The sequence below is a fragment of the Thalassophryne amazonica genome, chromosome 9, assembly GCF_902500255.1.
Source record: "Thalassophryne amazonica chromosome 9, fThaAma1.1, whole genome shotgun sequence".
NCBI lineage: Eukaryota > Metazoa > Chordata > Actinopteri > Batrachoidiformes > Batrachoididae > Thalassophryne > Thalassophryne amazonica.
This window is the reverse complement of record NC_047111.1, coordinates 36,634,440-36,656,869: the sequence shown is the minus strand read 5'-3', so window position 1 is coordinate 36,656,869 and position 22,430 is coordinate 36,634,440. Positions and strand designations below refer to the sequence as shown.

The 22,430-nt window shown below is 41.2% G+C and overlaps 1 protein-coding gene across 2 annotated transcripts; it reads right to left on the bottom strand.

Moving 5' to 3' along the window:
* Nucleotides 1-966: 966 nt before the first annotated feature.
* LOC117516983 (cornifelin homolog B-like) lies at nt 967-21,644 on the bottom strand. Of its 2 annotated transcripts, none has more exons than XM_034177880.1 (4): nt 21,515-21,644; nt 16,094-16,221; nt 9,330-9,490; nt 967-1,568 (listed from the first exon to the last, which is right to left on the bottom strand). In XM_034177880.1, the coding sequence occupies exons 2-4, from the start codon at nt 16,197-16,199 to the stop codon at nt 1,446-1,448; spliced, it is 390 nt and encodes a 129-aa protein (XP_034033771.1). In that variant the 5' UTR covers nt 16,200-16,221; nt 21,515-21,644; the 3' UTR covers nt 967-1,445. The 2 variants fall into 2 exon arrangements, with proteins under 2 accessions (XP_034033771.1, XP_034033770.1); XM_034177879.1 differs by lacking the exon at nt 21,515-21,644 and adding an exon at nt 21,301-21,476.
* Between the last annotated feature and the right edge of the window lie 786 nt (nt 21,645-22,430).

Here is a 22,430-nt window from a genome sequence, read left to right as displayed (position 1 = left end):
TCTACAGAGACTGTTCTAAAGATACGGAGGGTATTCCCCGGTGACGTCATGTCTTACCAACCAATCAGAATGCGCAAATATGTCCGTACCTGTGTGCACCTGTCATTATTGTATGCGTGGCTTAAGGCTTAAAGCCTTTCTGGATGCACTGTACCCCCCCCCCCCCCCAAAAAAAAGTAATACAGGTTCAATTACTGAAAGCAAATTAATTAATAAATTCATCCCTTTGGCTGCTCCCTTGTTTGCATTCAGGGTCGCCACAGCAAATCTGAAGTATATCTGCATGTTGAATTGGCACAAGTTTTACTTCTGGTGTCCTTCCTGATGCAACTCCACATTACATGGAGAAATGTGGCAGGGGTGGGGATTGAACCGGGAACCTTCCGCACTGAAACAAAGTGCACTAACCAATTGTCCACTACCCCTGCCCAAATTAATAAATAAATAATAAATGACTATTAACAATTAAGGCAGGGGTGGTGGCCAAGTGGTTAATGCGCTTGGTTTCAGTGCAGAAGGTTCCGGGTTCAAATCCCACCCCTGCCACATTTCCACATGTAATGTGGAGTTGTGTCAGGAAGGACATCCGGCGTAACACCTGTGCCAATTCAACATGCAGATCCACCTGGGATTTGCTGTGGCGACCCCAAGTGCAAAGCAAGGGAGCAGCTGAAGGGACTTACTTTACTATTAATAATTAATTAATTAAAAATCTCTTCCTTATCTTACTTTCATGTCTTTGGATTCAACTCATTCTCATACATTAAAATCAACTTGGAACATGGAAAGTTTTTAACATAGTAATCCATCAAAGTTAACAATTCTTCAATATTTTTCCATGTGCAATTTTCAAGTATTACTGTTATTAAAATGGTGGCATAAAGTATCTGGAATATTTGTTGGCTGGTGTATTAATTTGCTTTTGTGAAAAGAAAAAACAAAACAAAACAAAAAACAATGACAGACTTTGATATTCAGGTGCATTTTAATCATGAAGGCAAGTTACATACACACATGCACACACACACAGCTGTTTTACACACGCACGCACGCACACACTTATCGAACATGGAATCAGTATTGAAAATGCTGGGAATTTTTTTTTTTGCTAACTCGTCCTGATTTATCTGACTTCTGTGTAACAGAACTAACAACATATCAGACTGATCTAAAATCAACAGCACGTCAAAAAAGCAAGAAACAAGAGTAGCAACTTTTGCCACTCCATTTATAGGCCTGTGCGTAACATTGACATATATGTATTGGAACTAGAACATCAAAGATTTTTATTTTTTTTTTACATCAAAAGACTACTTCGTCCTTGTGAGGTGTTATCATAAATTTCTATCACAAACTTGATTTGCAAAATTTGATGGAAAATCATTTCATTGATGCAGGCATTGGTTTTGTGACAGCCTGCTGGTGAGGGCAGGTGAAGGTCGTGGTCATGTCATTATGGCACTTGTCAACACGACTTGAACCCCTCTCTTCTTCATCTCTCTGGACATTTGACACCACGTGCAGGGAAAGCAGAAGAAGGAGCACACACAGTCTCTACACATGTTACCCTGCAGACAAAATACAGCGACAAAAACACAGATTTAGGACCAGACTGATTGGTCAATGTGGAGAAGAAAGCCACAAACCTTGGTGGACCATGTTATGAACCAGCAGCAATGAACAATTTTGAGTGATAGCAAATGCAACATTGACAGCATGAGATAAATCAATAAAATGTACTGCTACGAGAGTATCGAGTTGTCTTCCATGTATATTACATCTTGATAGAGGTGCCTTGCACCTGCATCCAGTAACTGAACTTAAGTGATTTAATTTCATTTTGAACTTTACACAGGGGCCAGGGTTGGATTGGCCATTGAAAGTGCTGGGACTTTTCCCGGTGGGCCGATCAATAAATGGGCCAATGGCTGCCCCCTTTTTTTTCCCCCATGGTAACTGTCCCAGCCAACAACAGAGCTCAGCAGCAGTCTGCAGACACAGCATAGGCCCAGAGGCTTCTCTGTCAAAAAAAAAAAAAAAAAAAAAAGTTACCCAATTCTGACTCTATGATAGGCTACAGAGGCCCTGATTTCCACCCCTGCCCTCATCCAGTCACCTTTAATGAAGCAATCATGATGAGAGAGAGAGATTTTATTCAAAGCTCCAGAATATTAAAGGGATATTGTTCAGTGTTATTAAGGGCTTGTGTGTTTATATGTACTTCAACGAGGGGTGAGTTGGCACAGTATCTGCACACAGCTTGTAGTGGTGGGCCAGTCTGGACCAAAAAGTCCATGGACAAATTTCGTCCCAGTCCATCCTTGACAGGGGCGGAGTCTGTTCTGTATCTCTTGTGCAAGCATGAAATTGCAATAAAAACCTCATGACTCTCTGTTCTCTGTTCTGGTCTCTGTTAAGTATGAAGCTGCACCTGACAAATGCAGAAGAGTCTCCAAAGCTGACGGATGCTCAAATGCTGCACAGACCACACCATGACCGCCCAACTGATGCTGAATGATCGGGGCTGTGTGCCATGATTTTTATGAATAAAGTTAATTTTATAAAGTGCCGTTATAAAGCCGAAAATTATTTCCTTGTTAGCTAATCTCCACTGTGTTCATTAGGAAGTTTTGTGTGTGTGTGTGTGTGTGTGTGTGTGTGTGTGTGTGTGTGTGTGTGTGTGTGTGTGTTCAAAAGTTTGATGGGAGATCAGGTGGAGAACTTTGTCTCATACTTTTCCTGCAGCAGCTGCTGAAGTAATCTGCACCCCGATTATGGTTATGATGACAACCTGTAGCATTAACTACCTATGAAATTGACACCATAACAGACAAAACGAGCTAAATATTAAATGAATTATTTTCCCATATTTCTGTACAGTACAGTTCCCATTCAGTTTAGATTTTTTATGCTTTTCCCCCCACTGTCGTACGCATGATGGCACCTCCATGAAAATGCGCTGTGTGGAACATCTTCATATATAAATACAGTGCATCTGGAAAGTACAGTATTCATAGCGTAAATTTGGTAAGATTGTAATTCACGTCGGCAGTAATGACACTCGGTTACGCCAATCGGAGGTCACTAAAATTAACATTGAATCGGTGTGTAACTTTGCAAAAACAATGTCGGACTCTGTTGTTTTCTCTGGGCCCCTCCCCAATCAGACCGGGAGTGACATGTTTAGCCGCATGTTCTCCTTGAATTGCTGGCTGTCTGAGTGGTGTCCAAAAAATGAGGTGGGCTTCATTGATAATTGGCAAAGCTTCTGGGGAAAACCTGGTCTTGTTAGGAGAGACGGCATCCATCCCACTTTAGATGGAGCAGCTCTCATTTCTAGAAATCTGGCCAATTTTTTGGGATCCTCCAAACTGTGACTGTCTAGCGTTGGGACCAGGAGGCAGAGCTGTGGTCTTATACACCTCTCTGCAGCTTCTCTCCCCCTGCCATCCCCCTATTACCCCATCCCCGTAGAGACGGTGCCTGCTCCCAGACCACCAATAACTAGCAAAAATCTATTTAAGCATAAAAATTCAAAAAGAAAAAATAATATAGCACCTTCAATTGCACCACAGACTAAAACAGTTAAATGTGGTCTATTAAACATTAGGTCTCTTTCTTCTAAGTCCCTGTTGGTAAATGATATAATAATTGATCAACGTATTGATTTATTCTGCCTAACAGAAACTTGGTTACAGCAGGATGAATATGTTAGTTTAAATGAGTCAACACCCCCGAGTCACACTAACTGTCAGAATGCTCGTAGCACGGGCTGGGGCGGAGGATTAGCAGCAATCTTCCATTCCAGCTTATTAATTAATCAAAAACCTAGACAGAGCTTTAATTCATTTGAAAGCTTGTCTCTTAGTCTTGTCCATCCAAATTGGAAGTCCCAAAAACCATTTTTATTTGTTATTATCTATCGTCCACCTGGTCGTTACTGTGAGTTTCTCTGTGAATTTTCAGACCTTTTGTCTGACTTAGTGCTTAGCTCAGATAAGATAATTATAGTGGGCGATTTTAACATCCACACAGATGCTGAGAATGACAGCCTCAACACTGCATTTAATCTATTATTAGACTCTATCGGCTTTGCTCAAAAAGTAAATGAGTCCACCCACCACTTTAATCATATTTTAGATCTTGTTCTGACTTATGGTATGGAAATAGAAGACTTAACAGTATTCCCTGAAAACTCCCTTTTGTCTGATCATTTTTTAATAACATTTACATTTACCCTGATGGACTACCCTGCAGTGGGGAATAAGTTTCATTACACTAGAAGTCTTTCAGAAAGCGCTGTAACTAGGTTTAAGGATATGATTCCTTCTTTATGTTCTCTAATGTCATATACCAACACAGAGCAGAGTAGCTACCTAAACTCTGTAAGGGAGTTAGAGTATCTTGTCAATAGTTTTACATCCTCATTGAAAACAACTTTGGATGCTGTAGCTCCTCTGAAAAAGAGAGCTTTAAATCAGAAGTGTCTGACTCCGTGGTATAACTCACAAACTCGTAGCTTAAAGCAGATAACCCGTAAGTTGGAGAGGAAATGGCGTCTCACTAATTTAGAAGATCTTCACTTAGCCTGGAAAAAGAGTTTGTTGCTCTATAAGAAAGCCCTTCGTGAAGCTAGGACATCTTTCTACTCATCACTAATTGAAGAAAATAAGAACAACCCCAGGTTTCTTTTCAGCACTGTAGCCAGGCTGACAAAGAGTCAGAGCTCTATTGAGCTGAGTATTCCATTAACTTTAACTAGTAATGACTTCATGACTTTCTTTGCTAACAAAATTTTGACTATTAGAGAAAAAATTACTCATAACCATCCCAAAGATGTATCGTTATCTTTGGCTGCTTTCAGTGATGCCGGTATTTGGTTAGACTCTTTCTCCCCGATTGTTCTGTCTGAGTTATTTTCATTAGTTACTTCATCCAAACCATCAACATGCTTATTAGACCCCATTCCTGCCAGGCTGCTCAAGGAAGTCCTACCATTATTTAATGCTTCAATCTTAAATATGATCAATCTATCTTTGTTAGTTGGTTATGTACCACAGGCCTTTAAGGTGGCAGTAATTAAACCATTACTTAAAAAGCCATCACTTGACCCAGCTATCTTAGCTAATTATAGGCCAATCTCCAACCTTCCTTTTCTCTCAAAGATTCTTGAGAGGGTAGTTGTAAAACAGCTAACTGATCACCTGCAGAGGAATGGTCTATTTGAAGAGTTTCAGTCAGGTTTTAGAATTCATCATAGTACAGAAACAGCATTAGTGAAGGTTACAAATGATCTTCTTATGGCTTCGGACAGTGGACTTATCTCTGTGCTTGTTCTGTTGGACCTCAGTGCTGCTTTTGATACTGTTGACCATAAAATTTTATTACAGAGATTAGAGCATGTCATAGGTATTAAAGGCATTGCGCTGCGGTGGTTTGAATCATATTTGTCTAATAGATTACAGTTTGTTCATGTAAATGGGGAATCTTCTTCACAGACTAAAGTTAATTATGGAGTTCCACAAGGTTCTGTGCTAGGACCAATTTTATTCACTTTATACATGCTTCCCTTGGGCAGTATTATTAGACGGTATTGCTTAAATTTTCATTGTTACGCAGATGATACCCAGCTTTATCTATCCATGAAGCCAGAGGATACGCACCAATTAGCTAAACTGCAGGATTGTCTTACAGACATAAAGACATGGATGACCTCTAATTTCCTGCTTTTAAACTCAGATAAAACTGAAGTTATTGTACTTGGCCCCACAAATCTTAGAAGCATGGTGTCTAACCAGATCGTTACTCTGGATGGCATTTCCCTGATCTCTAGTAATACTGTGAGAAATCTTGGAGTTATTTTTGATCAGGATATGTCATTCAAAGCGCATATTAAACAAATATGTAGGACTGCCGTTTTGCATTTACGCAATATCTCTAAAATCAGAAAGGTCTTGTCTCAGAGTGATGCTGAAAAACTAATTCATGCATTTATTTCCTCTAGGCTGGACTATTGTAATTCATTATTATCAGGTTGTCCTAAAAGTTCCCTAAAAAGCCTTCAGTTGGTTCAGAATGCTGCAGCTAGAGTACTGACGGGGACTAGCAGGAGAGAGCATATCTCACCCGTGTTGGCCTCCCTTCATTGGCTTCCTGTTAATGCTAGAATAGAATTTAAAATTCTTCTTCTTACTTATAAGGTTTTGAATAATCAGGTCCCATCTTATCTTAGGGACCTCGTAGTACCATATTACCCCATTAGAGCGCTTCGCTCTCAGACTGCGGGCTTACTTGTAGTTCCTAGGGTTTGTAAGAGTAGAATGGGAGGCAGAGCCTTCAGCTTTCAGGCTCCTCTCCTGTGGAACCAGCTCCCAATTCAGATCAGGGAGACAGATACCCTCTCTACTTTTAAGATTAGGCTTAAAACTTTCCTTTTCGCTAAGGCTTATAGTTAGGGCTGGATCGGGTGACCCTGGACCATCCCTTGGTTATGTTGCTTTAGACGTAGACTGTGTTTCATAATTATTGTATGGCCTTGCCTTGCAATGTGGAGCGCCTTGGGGCAACTGTTTGTTGTGATTTGGCGCTATACAAGAAAAAAGTTGATTGATTGATTGATTGATTGATAGTGCTTCACTTTTCCCACATTTCGTTATGTTACAGCCTTATTCCAAAATGGAGTAAATGTATTTTTTTCCCCTCAAAATTTGAAGAAAAAAATGATTGGGACAGGGTGACTTAGTGTTGAGTACTGATACCTCACAACAAGATGGTCCTGGGATCGATTCCTGCCTGGTCCTTTCTGTGCATGTTCTTCCCATGTTCGTGTGGAATTCCTCCGGGTTTTCTGGCTTCCTCGCACTTCCAAAGACATGCAGGGTAGATGATTTCCATACATCTATCCACCCATCCATGGATGCTATACCTGCTTATTCCAGTTCAGGGCCACAGGGGGAAGTTGGAGACTATCCCAGCAGTCATAAGGCGTGAGGTGGGGTACACCCAGGGCACGACGCCAGTCTATCGCAGGGCCACAAATAGACAGACAAACTCATTCACACTCAAACGCACACTGATGATCAATTTAAAGTTTCTAATTCACCTAACATGCGTGTCTTTGGATGTGGGAGGAAACCAGAGCATCTGGAGGGAGGGTAGATGATTTGTTGACTCTAAAATGACTGTGAAATAAGGGAGAGACATTCCTCTTCTTATTGGCTCTGTCTCCTGTCTGTCTGGTCTCTTTGTTCTTTTGGACTTCTGCACTTAGCAGGAGTAGGGGAAAAACTACAGAGGATTTTCAGACAGCACAAAATCCCAGTTTTCATTAAACCTGTTAACACCTTGAGACAGAAATTAGTTCACCCTAAGGATAGGATCCCTAGTTACAAACAGAGCAATGTATACTCAACAAAAATATAAACGCAACACTTTTGGTTTTGCTCCTATTTTGTATGAGATGAACTCAAAGATCTAAAACTTTTTCCACATACACAATATCACCATTTCCCTCAAATATTGTTCACAAACCAGTCTAAATCTGTGATAGTGAGCACTTCTCCTTTGCTGAGATAATCCATCCCACCTCACAGGTGTGCCATATCAGGATGCTGATTAGACACCATGATTAGTGCACAGGTGTGCCTTAGACTGCCCACAATAAAAGGCCACTCTGAAAGGTGCAGTTTTGTTTTACTGGGGGGGGGATACCAGTCAGTATCTGGTGTGACCACCATTTGCCTCATGCAGTGCAACACATCTCCTTCGCATCATCCGTGAAGAGAACACCTCTCCAACATGCCAAACACCAGCGAATGCGAGCATTTGCCCACTCAAGTCGGTTACGACGACGAACTGGAGTCAGGTCGAGACCCCGGTGAGGACGACGAGCATGCAGATGAGCTTCCCTGAGACGGTTTCTGACAGTTTGTGCAAAAATTCTTTGGTTATGCAAACCGATTGTTCCAGCAGCTGTCCGAATGGCTGGTCTCAGATGATCTTGGAGGTGAACATGCTGGATGTGGAGGTCCTGGGCTGGTGTGGTTACACGTGGTCTGCGGTTGTGAGGCTGGTTGGATGTACTGCCAAATTCTCTGAAACAACTTTGGAGACGGCTTATGGTAGAGACATGAACATTCAATACACGAGCAACAGCTCTGCTTGACATTCCTGCTGTCAGCATGCCAACTGCACGCTCACTCAAATCTTGCGACATCTGTGGCATTGTGCTGTGTGATAAAACTGCACCTTTCAGAGTGGCCTTTTATTGTGGGCAGTCTAAGGCACACCTGTGCACTAATCATGGTGTCTAATCAGCATCTTGATATGGCACACCTGTGAGGTGGGATGGATTATCTCAGCAAAGGAGAAGTGCTCACTATCACAGATTTAGACTGGTTTGTGAACAATATTTGAGAGAAATGGTGATATTTTGTATGTGGAAAAAGTTTTAGATCTTTGAGTTCATCTCATACAAAATGGGAGCAAAACCAAAAGTGTTGCGTTTATATTTTTGTTGTAGTTTATTCTATCAGATGTCAGGAAAACTGTAACAAACACTACATAGGTGAGACGAAGCAGCTTGCATAAAAGGCTATACCGGCACTGCAGAGAGGGCGCCGGTGGACCTCAGTCTGCAGTTCATCTCCACCTTAAAGACACTAACCACACGTTTGAGTTCAAAGAAGTTAAAATCTTAGCCAGAGAAAAGAAATGGTTTGAGAGGGGAGTGAAGGAGGCATTGTATGTGAAACAGTTGAAACCCAGCCTTAACCGAGGAGAGGGTCTGAGACACGCTTTGTCCCTTGTTTACACTGGAGTACTCAGGTCAAAGCAGTTTCAGTCTTTTGTTCTTGGTAATGCATCATTCACGTCATCATTCGAGTCATCATTCGAGTCATCAGGAGAGCCGTCAGTCCCATCGTTAGGAGGGACAGCTGCCCTGTCATTAGGAGGGTGCTAACTAGAGCACAATAGGTGCTAGTTAGAGCAAGTGTTAGTCACTAGCCAATAGCAGTCTGCCTCTCGATAGGAGGGGTCTGGTTAGGTTTAAAACTCCAGCTGTTGCTGGCTTCTGTTATTCTTCTCTACAAGAGTCAAGACCGAAGTCAGACTACCCGAGACATTTATCAAGACATTTATCTGAGGAAGCTTCTGCGATTAGAAGCAAAACGTCCTCGTGTCAAGCAGCCCAGTCCAGTCGAAGATTCAAGCTTCTCTACTATCACTGTAATCCCCATTTTGAAACTTGAGGCTACATGGATTCAAAGGTTTCTGGTGTCTAACCTGGAAGAAGAAAACCCACACAGCGCAGAGTTTTGTGGCCTTACCTCGATGCCGTAGCGCTGCCGCATGGACACCCTCATGGACATGGTGATGGCAGGAATGGGGCCACCGCAAAATATTTCCAGCAGGGGGAGACAGAGACACTCACCATACCGCTTGGACACTTGACACATAAAGCAGGGCAAGCACCAGAAGGCAAAACAACCTTTAAAACACACAAGGAAATGAGAGCATATTGACATCAGTGACGCACGAACACATGCGTTTGACAGTCTTATCAGATAAGAGTGACGATAAGGCTAATCTGATGTCCCACTGAGCTTGGTCATGAAGTCATTTACTCTTCTCACGCAAACAATCAAAAACTGTCACTTTATAAGGTTTGGTATTTTTTTCAACTCTTTACCAGGTTAAATGATATTTACAGCAATAATGACTTGGGAATCTGGATTCAATCCACTCTCCAATTTATCAACAAACCAGTTTGAACTATTCCCAGTGCAGGTGTCAAGTGGCTCGTGATGTCCAACCAACAGAGGAGGGGTCGAGGTTATGTGGCCACCTCGTCTGTCTGAGAATAAATGATCTAAAATGGGGGAAAATGGATTGTGATAACATTATGGGGCAGCACAGGTTGTTTGTGATTAGCACTGTTGCTTCACAGCAAGAAGGTCTTGGGATCGTTTCCTACCTGGTTCTTTCTGTCTGCCATTTGTATGTTCCCCCCATGATCGTGTGGGTTCCCTCCAGCTGCTCCGGATTCCTCCCACTTCCAAAGATATGCAGGTTCATTGAGTTAGTGACCCTAAATTGAATGTACATACGAGGTCTGATAGAAAAGTATTGTACCTTTTTATTTTTTTTTTCAAAAACTATATGGATTTGATTCATATGTTTTTATGTCAGCCAAGCTTGAACCTTCGTGCGCTTGCGTGAGTCTTTCCACGCCTGTCGGTTGCGTCATTCGCCTGTGGGCAGGCTTTGAGTGAGCACTGGTCCACCCCTCTCGTCGTTGTTTCATTGCGAGGAAATGGCGGAATGATTTGGGCCTTTTTTCCATCAGAATTTTTTCAGAAACTGTTAGAGACAGGCAGCTGGAAACCATTCGAAGAATTTATCTGGCTTTTGGTGAAAATTTTACGGGCTTCACAGAGAATAAGGAGTGTCACTACAGCTTTAAGGACGACCCACAATGGCGCAGGGCACGCTGTGCTCCGAGCCGCCATCGAGAGGCAGAAACCACCACATCATTTCTAAACAGATGGCTGTGTGGAGCCGGGACCGTCGTGTGCAATTTCTCTGGTTATCACAAGAGCTGGACATCAGCCATTTTCCGGCAGATTTCACTTTTAACAAGAGATTTTGTCATGGAAAGCCGCGCGGAGGCTTCGTGCGTCACGACTGATTCGCTGATGAAGCGAGACAAAGGAACACCTCCGTTTCGGAGTGCCAGAGGACAAGCCCAGCTCGCCACAATTTCTCTTATACTCACTCGACTGGTAAGCACTGAAAGCCGAGATAGGCATGTCCCAAGTTGTCCTCTGTCCACGCCATTGTGGGCCATCCTTAAAGCTGTAGTAACACTCCTTATTCTCTGTGAAGCCCATAAAAATTTTCACCGAAAGCCAGATAAATTTTTCGAATGGTTTCCAGCTGCCTGTCTCTAACAGTTTCTGAAAAAATTCTGATGGAAAAAAAGCCCAAATCATTCCGCCATTTCCTCGCAATGAAACAACGACGAGAGGGGTGGACCAGTGCTCACTCAAAGCCTGCCCACAGGCGAATGACGCAACCGACAGGCGTGGAAAAATTCACGCATGCGCACGAAGGTTCAAGCTTGGCTGACATAAAAACATATGAATCAAATCCATATAGTTTTTGAAAAAAATAAAAGGTACAATACTTTTCTAAGAGACCTCGTAGATGTGAGTGAGGGTGTGAATCTGTTTGTCTGAAAATATGTTGCTCTGTCCAATACCTAATGCCCACCTCTTCCCCAACATTTAAGACTTGTGATTCTGAGCAAAATGCTTCTAGCTAAAGTAGTAAATGATCTCCTTGCTCTGGATCTGGATACCAATTCAGTGTTGTTGCTGCTAGACCTTAGTATTGTCTTTGATAGTACAGATTAAATAAATTAAAAAACTCTTGGCATTTCTCTTCAGGTTATTTCATGATTAATATCATATTTGTCCAACCAATCACAATGTGTTTTCTATGCTAATACCCCATCACACATAGCCGGAACTACGCAGAGTGGCGTCAGACTTATAAAAGGACGCACATCCAAAAGGTGTCGGATTTCAGTTCCAAAACGTTCTGACAGTCATCTGTGGAAGTTGACACACTTGGTCAAAATCGGCCGGTGGCCCGAGTGTGACAGACATTTTTATAATTCTCCGGGCACCGTCGAGATGGCACACCTATTCGACAGCGATCCATGTGTTATCTGAGAACCACCTAACCGCAATTTACATATTCTGATGACAGCCAAATGTGATCCGAAACAATTTGAGCGCATATGAGGGAACCTCCAGATTGATCTGACACAGTGTGCCTACTGGTATGACCCGCAGTGACACGTATAATAATGCCCACATCGCCTCAGGAGTAAAAGGAACTGTTGAACTGTATGTGGCACGGTTCATCATGATAACAATTCATAATTATTATCATGTACAGTGAATGCGAGTAGCTATCAAACTGAAAGCTCCGTGCGCTGCTACGCATGGTGCCGCAAATCTGAACAGGCTGTTATATCCACAATAGACCTTGCAGTACTGATATTTATCCATTCCTTCCCATGGGCAACATAAATAATGCAAACTATTATCTCATCATAACAGGGGCTGCTGCCTCTTCGTGGTGCGCAGTAACATGTCATTGTGCACGTCAGGCTCTGGACGGGACTCATGTTGTAATAAATGTTCACCTTCTAACTCTGTAGGAGATATAGCATGGAGCTTGTGAGAGGACATTACAGCGCATTAATAAACATGCATCATGCAGTGTGAAAGGGGCTTTACCTCCAACAGCACTCCAGGATGTTTCACGGCACCATGAAGCTGGGTCAGCAGCCAGTGGTTACAATCTTTTCACCCAAAAGAAAAAAATCAGTTCCATGTGATAATCCAACCTTTAGTGTTGTGTGGGCCACCAGAAGAGGAGGTACTGCTGGCCCAACACCAGAGGGCACCCTGCCTGAAGGCGGGCTTCAGGCACTAGAGGGTGCAGTCGCCTCTCAGGAGCAACCAGGAGCACCGGTATTGACAGCTGTCACACATCCCATCATCATCACCTCAACCCATAAAAGCCGGGCAGTGACTCCACCTTCCTGCCGAGAAATCAGCTTACCCGACAGGTAAACTGTCTCAGCCATTCTGTGCCATTCGCACAATACTTGCTACTGAGTTTTGCAGTCGTAACCTTTGTATACTCGCAGCTTGGAGCTGGCTTTGTGGAAATTGGAGGGAGTTGGCGTTTCCCACTCCTCACTTTCCTTATCGCTAAATATACTGTTGGTACTGCACGTTCTCAGCGTTCCTGTTTTCTGGGAGTGGTGGATTTTTCCCTCAGGAAGGAACTGTGTTTTTTGCTGACTGTTTGCTGGGTGTTCACACACCCACCGTAACCTGTTTGTTCTTCCTGCCATCAGTACCAGATCTGACAGCTGGAGGCAGTGGCCACCTGGGGACTCAGGACTTGGCGGCTCCGGTGTGTTGCAGGTCTCCATTGGCAGTGGAACCGTGTGGGGCCCGGCTCTTCTCTGGACAGGCGTCTCCTATCCTCGAGCCTGCCCACACGTCACCTTTGACATTGATTGACTGTTCTTAAACACAGCATTTGTATTCAGTTGTGCACCTTTTCACAACATTAAATTGTTACCTTTTTGCATCTCCATTGTCCGTTCATTTACGCCCCCGTTGTGGGTCCGTGTCATTCACTTCCCCACCAATTAGTGCAGCAGCAAAATCATGCAAATGGTGATACAAGCACCAAAATTGGCACAAATACTCCTTAGACATTACTCTTTTGAAAAAAACAACTGGCCACGTAGGGGTCAATTGAAGAATTACGCAGGGGTCAAAATTATAAATGCTCAAATCATTTTGAAAACTACACCACATTATTTGTCTGATCGTAAAGATTCCAAAAAGGTATAGTTTGGACTATCTATGACTGAATGTTCTGGAGTTATGTGGTAAAAACAGCAAAAATGGTGACAAAGGTCACTTTCGGTTTGTACAGGGGACAAAAGTTAAAGTTGCTCCAATTTTGGTAAAACATGATGCAAATTATTAGTTAACGGGGTTTGGACCATGTATCATGCTTAGTTATCATGTTACAGGGTAACATTATGTCACATGTCAAAGAATCCAATGGACGTTGACCTTGTTTGACCTTTACTTTGGAGACCAAACATTCAACACAATCAAAACTATTCAATTTATTAATCCTATTAGCTCAACCAATAATTTGCATCACTTTTTACCAAAATTGAAGGAACTTTAACTTAAGTTTAAGTTAAAGTTGCTTGTTTGGGGAAAATTGTTGCTTTGTGGGCGGCCCCTAAACAATGTCCAATTACAATAAAATTTGGCATAGCTCTTTTATTTTATTTTTTATAAAATTTTATTTTATTTAGGAACAAGAAAAACATGAGGCCCAAAAGATTTTGGACCATTTGACATTTTGAACAGGTCTAATATTCGGCCATGAAAGACTCCATTAAATTTTTGTCCTGTCCAGCTGTCTAGGGTTGTATCTCGCCTCATGACAGCTGGGATAGGCTCCAGCCCACTGTAACCCTTGATTGGAGTAAGTGGGTATAGAGAATAACTGAACTATTAATGATCTAATAAATTATATTAGTAAGCGAGGATGGACTGGTTGTCTGCTTTGGTGGTTGCCATCCAGGACAGGGTGTTTATTAACTGTGGTGGATGCGCCACCAAAGCGTACTCCCAGACCTGAGCTGGGTAAACATTCTACCATGTAGCTTTTGCACCTTTTTTACTCTTCAGTTTCTTTGCTTAAGCAAACTACATGTTTGTTGATGAGCTTTTGTTGTTCATAAAAATCAGAAAGCAAACTTGGAGGCAGCCATGTTCAGTGGCGGCTCTACACTGAATTACTCCCCGGGCAAGACCCCCTCCGAATGCCCCCCCACCCCCCGCCACAAAATTTTGCACAAACAGCCATTTTTAAAATTATTATTAATATTGTACAAGTGCCCCTTCAATTGAAACTGATATCAAAAGCTCAAAACATCCATGAGTTGCAAATTTGAATAAACACGCCCTTACATGTTAAATGTCTGTCATGAGATGCTTTATTTAAATCTATCTTTCAGGGAGGAACAATACGCTCTTTTTAAAAGGTGCATATTCATCTCAAGATTTAGCTAAATATTTAGCTTGATGTTTGTAAATATTAGGCTAAATGTGTAAATACTTAGCATGAACTAATCTGATAACATTTTAGGTTAATGTAGTATTTGCCCTTTTTTGTCCCTATTTTTTTCTCATCTGTGGGTCAAAAGAAATTCTAAACTGAAATGTTACTAGCATTCCCATGCCAATGAAATCAAATGTGATTCTTTATCTCCCTCAAGTAAACCAGTTAATTATGAAGGTGAGGCTCATTTTAAACATTCTTCTTCTTCTTATTATTATTATTATTACTATTATCATTATTATTTTGTCAGTGTACATGACATTAAAAAGAGTTGCTAGCTGCTCGAATTTTTTTGTAAAAATACATACTCTTGCAAGCACACAAAAAGAGTCAGATTCAGTCACTTCATCAAGTAATGTGAACACAGCATAAGTTCTAAGCTGTCTTTACAAATAGGCAGGCTCTCCTTTCTGCAAGCTTTTTTTTCCACAAGTGGGCAGTTTGCTCTCTCCGGTGACATTCAAACCCGTTCTTACACCTTGTCTGTCTGCTTTCAATGGCTGCCTGCTTCGTTTTTGCTGGATGATCCGCGGACCGCACAGCAGGAGAGCGCCTGTCCCCGGGTTCTCAGATGTTTAATTCAAAATTAATTAGGACAGTTTTTATATTTTTGATCATTTTTCTGTTTCACCTATGTCTATTTAAATGACAATTTGACATTTCTGACAATTCTGATATTTCTGGACAATTTTATAGTTGTATTTATGCATGATATGTGCTTTTTTTTATGTACTATTGTACACATTTTACACTAATAAACACATTATGAATTATAATTATTCATTTCCTATTGTTACATGGATATCCCAGAATCCCCCAAATCCTTTGCACTCCTGCAATATCACCACACCACTGTCTTTATTAAGATAAAATCTCTGCTAATCAAATTTGAGCAGCCAAAATAACATGAACCCATTTTAATATAAAATTGCAGGAGGATTTGATTATTAATTTTTATGGCATGTACATCTCACGATTAACAGATCAAGCAACATTTTGAGCTCTGATACAGTCAGTGTTGATCAAGTATCATAGCTGCACAAACAACTTTTTCAGTAACAATACAAGTGATAAATGTAAATATTTAGCTTTTGAATTAGAATTTAGCTGTTAATGGGTACCAGCCTTGGCTGGGAAAGTAACGTGCAATGGACTGGTGTCCCATCGACGGGGGACTCATAGACGCTCATCTGCTTCACATTGTTCTAACTGGAGATAAGCAGTGGCATCAATGGACCTAGTCAGGACTTACATCAACTTGAATTTATGACTTTATCATCCACCAGTTGTTGTAGTGTTGAGGTTTGGTCAACATGAAACAAAAAGATGTTCAGATAAAACAGAATCTTACATTCACGCATGTCGTCACTGCAGTCACATATTCCGGAGCTCCAGTCATTCGACGTCTGAGCGTACAGCACTGGCTGAGGCTGCGTGATGATCATCATGGAAGACATGTTGGGCACTGGTGGGGCTTCACTGTGAATCAGAGAGTTTCAGGATTTAATAGAAACCCTCAGCTACAACATCACTACAGTAAGGGCTTCTTAGATTCATTGTACCGTGATATGCTACTGGTTAAAAAAAAGAAGTTCAATTTCTTTTCATTTATATAGCACCAAATCACAACAGAGTTGCCTCAAGGTGCTTCACACAAGTAAGGTCTAACCTTACTAAGCCCCAGAGCAGCAGTGGTAAGGAAAAACTCCCTCTGAGGAAAAACCTCAAGCAGACCAGACTCAAAGCAGTGACCCTCTGCTTGGGCCATGATACAGACATAAATTACAGAACAATTCACAAAATGCAGGAAAAGCTTTTGGTGCACAGGAAAGGAGGATCTCCAGCACAATTACCACACCCATCTCTGGATGGAGCTGCACCTTAAACAGAGAGAAAAAACAGAATCAAGCACAAGAAAGACAAGAAATACAGTATAATTTGCCAGCATTAAACAACAAGAAAAACAGGAAATACTAAGGTGATCACCGGCCACTAGCCCTGAGCTAGTGAAGGGATGCCAAAATGGGTGCAATGTGGTCGGACTTTTTGCTTCGTGTCAAAAGTCTGGCAGCAGCATTTTAAACCAATTGGAGAGCCCTAATGCTTGGACTGTGGTAAACCAAAAAATATGGATCAGGGTCTCAGCATCAGCCATAGACAGGATGGGACAAATCTTAGCTATATTTTACAAGTGGAAGAAAGCAGTCCTCGTAATATTCCTTATGTGGAGGCCAAAGCACAACATAGGAAAAAATTACCCCAAGGTTCCTCACTTTGTCTGTGTGATGTATGACACACGAGCCTAGGCTAAACGTTAACTGGTCAAATTGATGCTGATGGCTCACTGGACCAAGAACGATCATTTCAGTCTTATCAAAGTTTAAAAGTAGGAAGTTTCTAGACATCCAGCTTCTCATCGATGCAAGGCAATCTTCTAAGGATTTTATGTGGATGAGATGACCAGCAGTTATCGGCATATATAACTGAGTATCATCAGCGTAGCAGTGAAAGGTAATCCCAAAGTGCCGCAGTATGTGCCCAAGGGGTGCTATACAAAGGGAGAAAAGCAGGGGGCCTACGACAGTCCCCTGTGGAACCCAAAATTTCATGTCACTAAGGTTAGAGGTAGTGTTATTGTACAAAACACAGTGAGAACGACTGGTCAAGTATGACGTCAACCATGCAAGGGCACTCCCAATAATCCCAAAATGATTTTCCAGCCTATCAAGTAGAATTTGATGATCCACTGTATCAAATGCAGCACTGAGATGTAACAGCACAAGAACTATAGTGGTGTCCCAATCCACTGCAAGCAGAAGATCATTCAACACTTTAGTGAGAGCCGTCTGTGGAATGATATTTTTTAAAAGCAGACTGCAGTGGCTCAAAGAGATTATTCTCAGTGAGATAGTCCACGAGCTGCTGTGAAACCACTTTTTCCAGAGTTTTAGAGCAAAATGATAGATTTGATATCTGTGGATAGTTTTTTCAGTACACTAGGGTCAAGATTAGGTTTCTTAAATAATGATTTAATCACTGCAGATGTGAAACATTTAGGAACAGATCCAAAAGTTAAAGAAAGATTAATAATTTCCAGCACAGTCGGCCCAAGAGTGGGCCACAGGTCCTTAAACAGTTTTGTTGGTATAGGATCAAATAGACAGGTTATGCTTTTTGTTGACGTTACAAGTTTCGTCAGCATGCCTAGAGAGATACTCTCAAATTCTGTAAATCTAGGTAATACTTCAATAATGGAGCCCACCTCAATAGTATGGTGTAGTGGCTGGGTTAAGGCATGCTGGGATATGTTTAACCTAATGTCTTTTATTTTCTTCTCAAAGTAATCCAGGAAATCTTGTTCTCTAAAATGAGAGCGAACTACAGGTGGTTGTCCATGAATAAGTGTTGCCACCATGTTGAACAAGAACTTTGAGTTATGCTTGTTTTTGTTGATCAAATCAGAGTAATAGGTCTGCTTTGTAGCCAGTAATTTTTTTTTTGGGGGGGGGGGGGGGGGGGGGGCGCCAATTTTACAAAGGTGGTGCAATCATGTCGAGTGTAGTTTTGAGCACTGAGTTTAAACTATCCACAAGACTGTCTGCTGACTGGGTATTTGCCATATGTGAAGCTAAGACATCAGGCAGTCTAGCTTCGAGTTCAGTCTTAGTTGAGGAGTTGATGCATTGCTGTAGTGATAAATAAGGTTGCTGTTCCACAAAACACGGCAGCGAAACAATAAACTTAATAAGTGAATGATCAGAGACCACTGATGTCAGAGGCATGATGTCAATATTTGTGACAGCAATACCACGTGCAAGAACCAGATCCAGGGTATATCCACTGATGTGCATCGAGTCGTGAATGCATTGCCGAAAACCTAATGCATCCACAATTTCCATAAATGATTTGCAGAAGGGATCAGAAGGCTTATTTATATGAACTTTAAAGTCACCAATGATCAGAATGTTATCTACACTAGCTGACAGGTTAGAGATGAACGCACCAAATTCATCTAAGAATTCAGAATATGGGCCAGGAGGCCTATATACAGTGACAAAGTAATACGGCTGATTTTTATTCTTCTGACCTTGGCAATGCGTAATATCCTGAGCAAAGCGGAGAATCAGATGCTGTAACAAGTTATATTTGTAACCCCCAACAGCTAATAAGCTAAACCTAAGAGCAACACCCCCGCCTTGCTTCGCATCACGAGGGACGTGACTAAACGTATATGCTGGTGGGCAGGCCTCATTTAAGGGGAGGACAGATGTAGGTTTAAGCCAGGTTTCACATAGCCCAATCATATCTAAGTGATGATCAATAATTAGATCATTGATCAACAATGATTTTGAGGACAGTGATCTTATGTTAATGAGACCCAGACTAAGGACCTCAGTGGGGTTGGCAGTTGGACTGTTTGGGTTTAGGGGTGGTTCCAGAGTAGCATATATAAGATGCCTAGAAGTAGGTTTAGGTTTGAGACATTCCACATGAGTTGTAGGTAGCAGACACAAAATCTTTGATATTGATGGTACAACCATTGGGTCATCCTCAATTTCAACATCATCCAATGTTGTAAAGGGTATTATGTTTGCAAAGCAGATCTCTCTATGATTTTTATGGACACATCTACGGAAGGAGGCCACAATCTCAACTTGTTGAATTTCCCTCCCTGGCAGATAAACTACACTATCACCATAGTGTAGTTTCTGCACTAATTTCCCTGCTAAGCTAATGGATATATATATATATATATATATATATATATATATATATATATATATATATTGTAAGACCATTGTTAATAGGATTGAAAATAACATGAAAATGAAACCAAAATGAACTGGTTGACTGACAGAGTAAACACTGTTGAAACGAATGCCAGCAGAATCTAAACTTTTGCCTATTAGGCAAACTAACGTGCATATTGGACACTTTAGTCTCAATTTAATGGTTCTTCACCCTCATAGAAATGGGTAAAATAAAGAGAGAGAGGCAGAAAAAAAATTTAACTTTATGTTACATTTTCCTAATGAATGATGAAGCTTTTGTGGCTGAAGAAAGAAATGTTTTTAAGGAACTGAACTAGTCCAGTTTACTTTCCTCAATCTACTTGAATGTGCGCTATCTTGGGGTTCAATTCAGTTTCTGTTCAGTTTAGTTCATTTATATAGTACAAAATTGCAACAAAGCTGCCTGCCTCAAGGTGCTTTACAAGAGTAAGGTCTAACCTTACTAACCCCTAGAGCAAGCACACAGGCAACAGTGGTAAGGAAAATCTCCCTCTGATGATTTGAGGAAGAAACCTCAAGCAGACCAGATTCAGAGGGGTGACCCGCTGCTTAGGCCATTCTAACAGTTAAAAGGTTTTTGCTAAGTTTTACAAAGCTGAAGAAACAGGAAACCAGAATAACATCAAAAACACAGTCCATTATTGAGATGACCACGCAAGCAATTGTGCCTCAGGCAGGGGTCATCTAGCACCCTGAGATGCAGAGCCAGCCTCCAGCCGTAATTCTTTTGACAAATTCTCCTCTTGCCACCAATAAATAAAAACAGGATCCACTCACCTGCAAAGACCTTGCCCAAGGACCCTTCATGATTTTCAGGTCAGGCTGGGATTTGAACCAAGGATCGTCTGGTCTCAAGCCCAGTGCTTAACCATTAGACCATCACATGTCACAAGTTATGACAACTTACTGTTGAACAAATGAGAAATGCCAGTTCCAGCCCAACTAAACCCATAGAGCTTTGAAATGAAAATGAAATATTAAATTTCAAATAAAATCTATGACTTTGACAACACTCATTGCAAAAACTGTCCCTTTCAAAATAAATAATCCAAAATCTAGCCAAACTGTCTTGTATTAAGCAAAACATCTGCCAGTGGGGTGAGAAAAATTTACTTGGTTAGAATTCTCAAAACCAGCAAAATGTCTTGGCACTGAATAATCAAAATCTGTCTTAAAACTAGACAGAATTCTTATTTTAAGATTATCCTCTGTCTTAAAAAATGGAAAACAATCTTGTTCCTTTGCTTGGATGATTTGAAATCTGTTGCCTTTCCTTGTTGCTGGTTAAATACAGCTTGATAAAAATAATAAAAATAAATTCAGAAAAAGAAAAATAAGACATTTTTCTTATGTAAAAAAAATATTATTTTTCTGTTTAGACAAAAAGTAAGTAAAATTTTCTTTAAACAAATTTTTTTTTTTTTTTTTTTTTTTTTTAACTTTGATATCAGTTTTTGCAGTGCTGGCAGTGAACCAAGAACATTCATTCTGTTGTTGTCATTTATTCATGTCTGTCACATTCATTCCATATTATTTTGCTGTCAGTTACCTGAGTGAATGTCAGACCGCCCACTGTCATTGCTCTCACAGTGTTAAGTGTTAAAAGATATTGTTAAAATCCATGTAATCCCTCTCAGGATCACATGGACCTGCCACCCAGGTTGGAAACCACCAGCTTCATCCACATCTTGACAGAATATTCCAGAAATTGTTGCAATTTGTCATTACCAACAACAACAACAACAAAAAATCTTTACAAACTTACTAAATTTCTGTGAAACTGGAGATGTCCATGTTTACCTCTTCCATACTTCTGAATACTGAATACGTGTGAATAAATCATAACGAGTCACTTTCTGACAAAAATATTAAAAAGTAAGTGAACCTGCAAAATACACTACAGGCAGACCAGTATACTTCTTTAAGAGCTGCCAGTGATGTTTTGAAGCTATGACTTTGGAGCATAGACAGCAACATACCTGTATGTATGTGTGCGTTAGGAGCACGTAGTCGTCGTGTCACAGCGGGTGTCTGCACTGAGGAGCTGTTATTCCTGTCAGACCAAATATGTTGACATAAAACAGAATACCAGAGGGAACAAACTGGCTGGACTGCATTTGTTTTGCGTCACTCAAAAGGCCCTATCTTGATGATCTTCAGATTTCCAACGTGTCCTATTCCACTTTCCTTATTGTATTGCCAGGTAAGGTTCATGGTGCAAAATGTTAGTCTTGTAAATAATCCAGTGGTGGCTTCTTGCAAATTTCATTTGGGGGCATTTGCTTCATGAAGCCTAAAGTCAAAAGATTGCCATTCTGAAGGTAAAGTATATTAAATACCAAATGTTAAGGATTTAAAATAATTGTTGCCTGACTATTACTGATCTCAGTCAAAGGGGAGGAGTCACCATTTTCTTGATACTGCACACAAAGCACCATTTAGTGCACCATGTTATGATATACGAGGGCTGTCAATAAAGTATAGGTCCTTTTTATTTTTTTCAAAAACTACATGGATTTCATTCATATGTTGTTACGTCAGACATGCTTGAACCCTCGTGCGCATGCGTGAGTTTTTCCACGCCTGTCGGTGACGTCATTTGCCTGTGAGCACTCCTTGTGGGAGGAGTCATCCGGCCCCTCGTCGGAATTCCTTTGTCTGAGATTTTGAGGTGATACTGTCGCTTTAAGGACTTCCCATGGAGCGAGACGTCGTGCAGCGCTCCCAGGAGCCGTCGTCAGCCTGTTTCAAGCTGACAACCTCCACATTTCAGGCTCTATTGATCCAGGACGTCGTGAGAGAACAGAGAAGCTTCAGAAGAAGTCGGTTTCAGCATTTTATCCGGATATTCCATTGTTAAAGGAGATTTTTTTAATGAAAGACGTGCAGACGGGT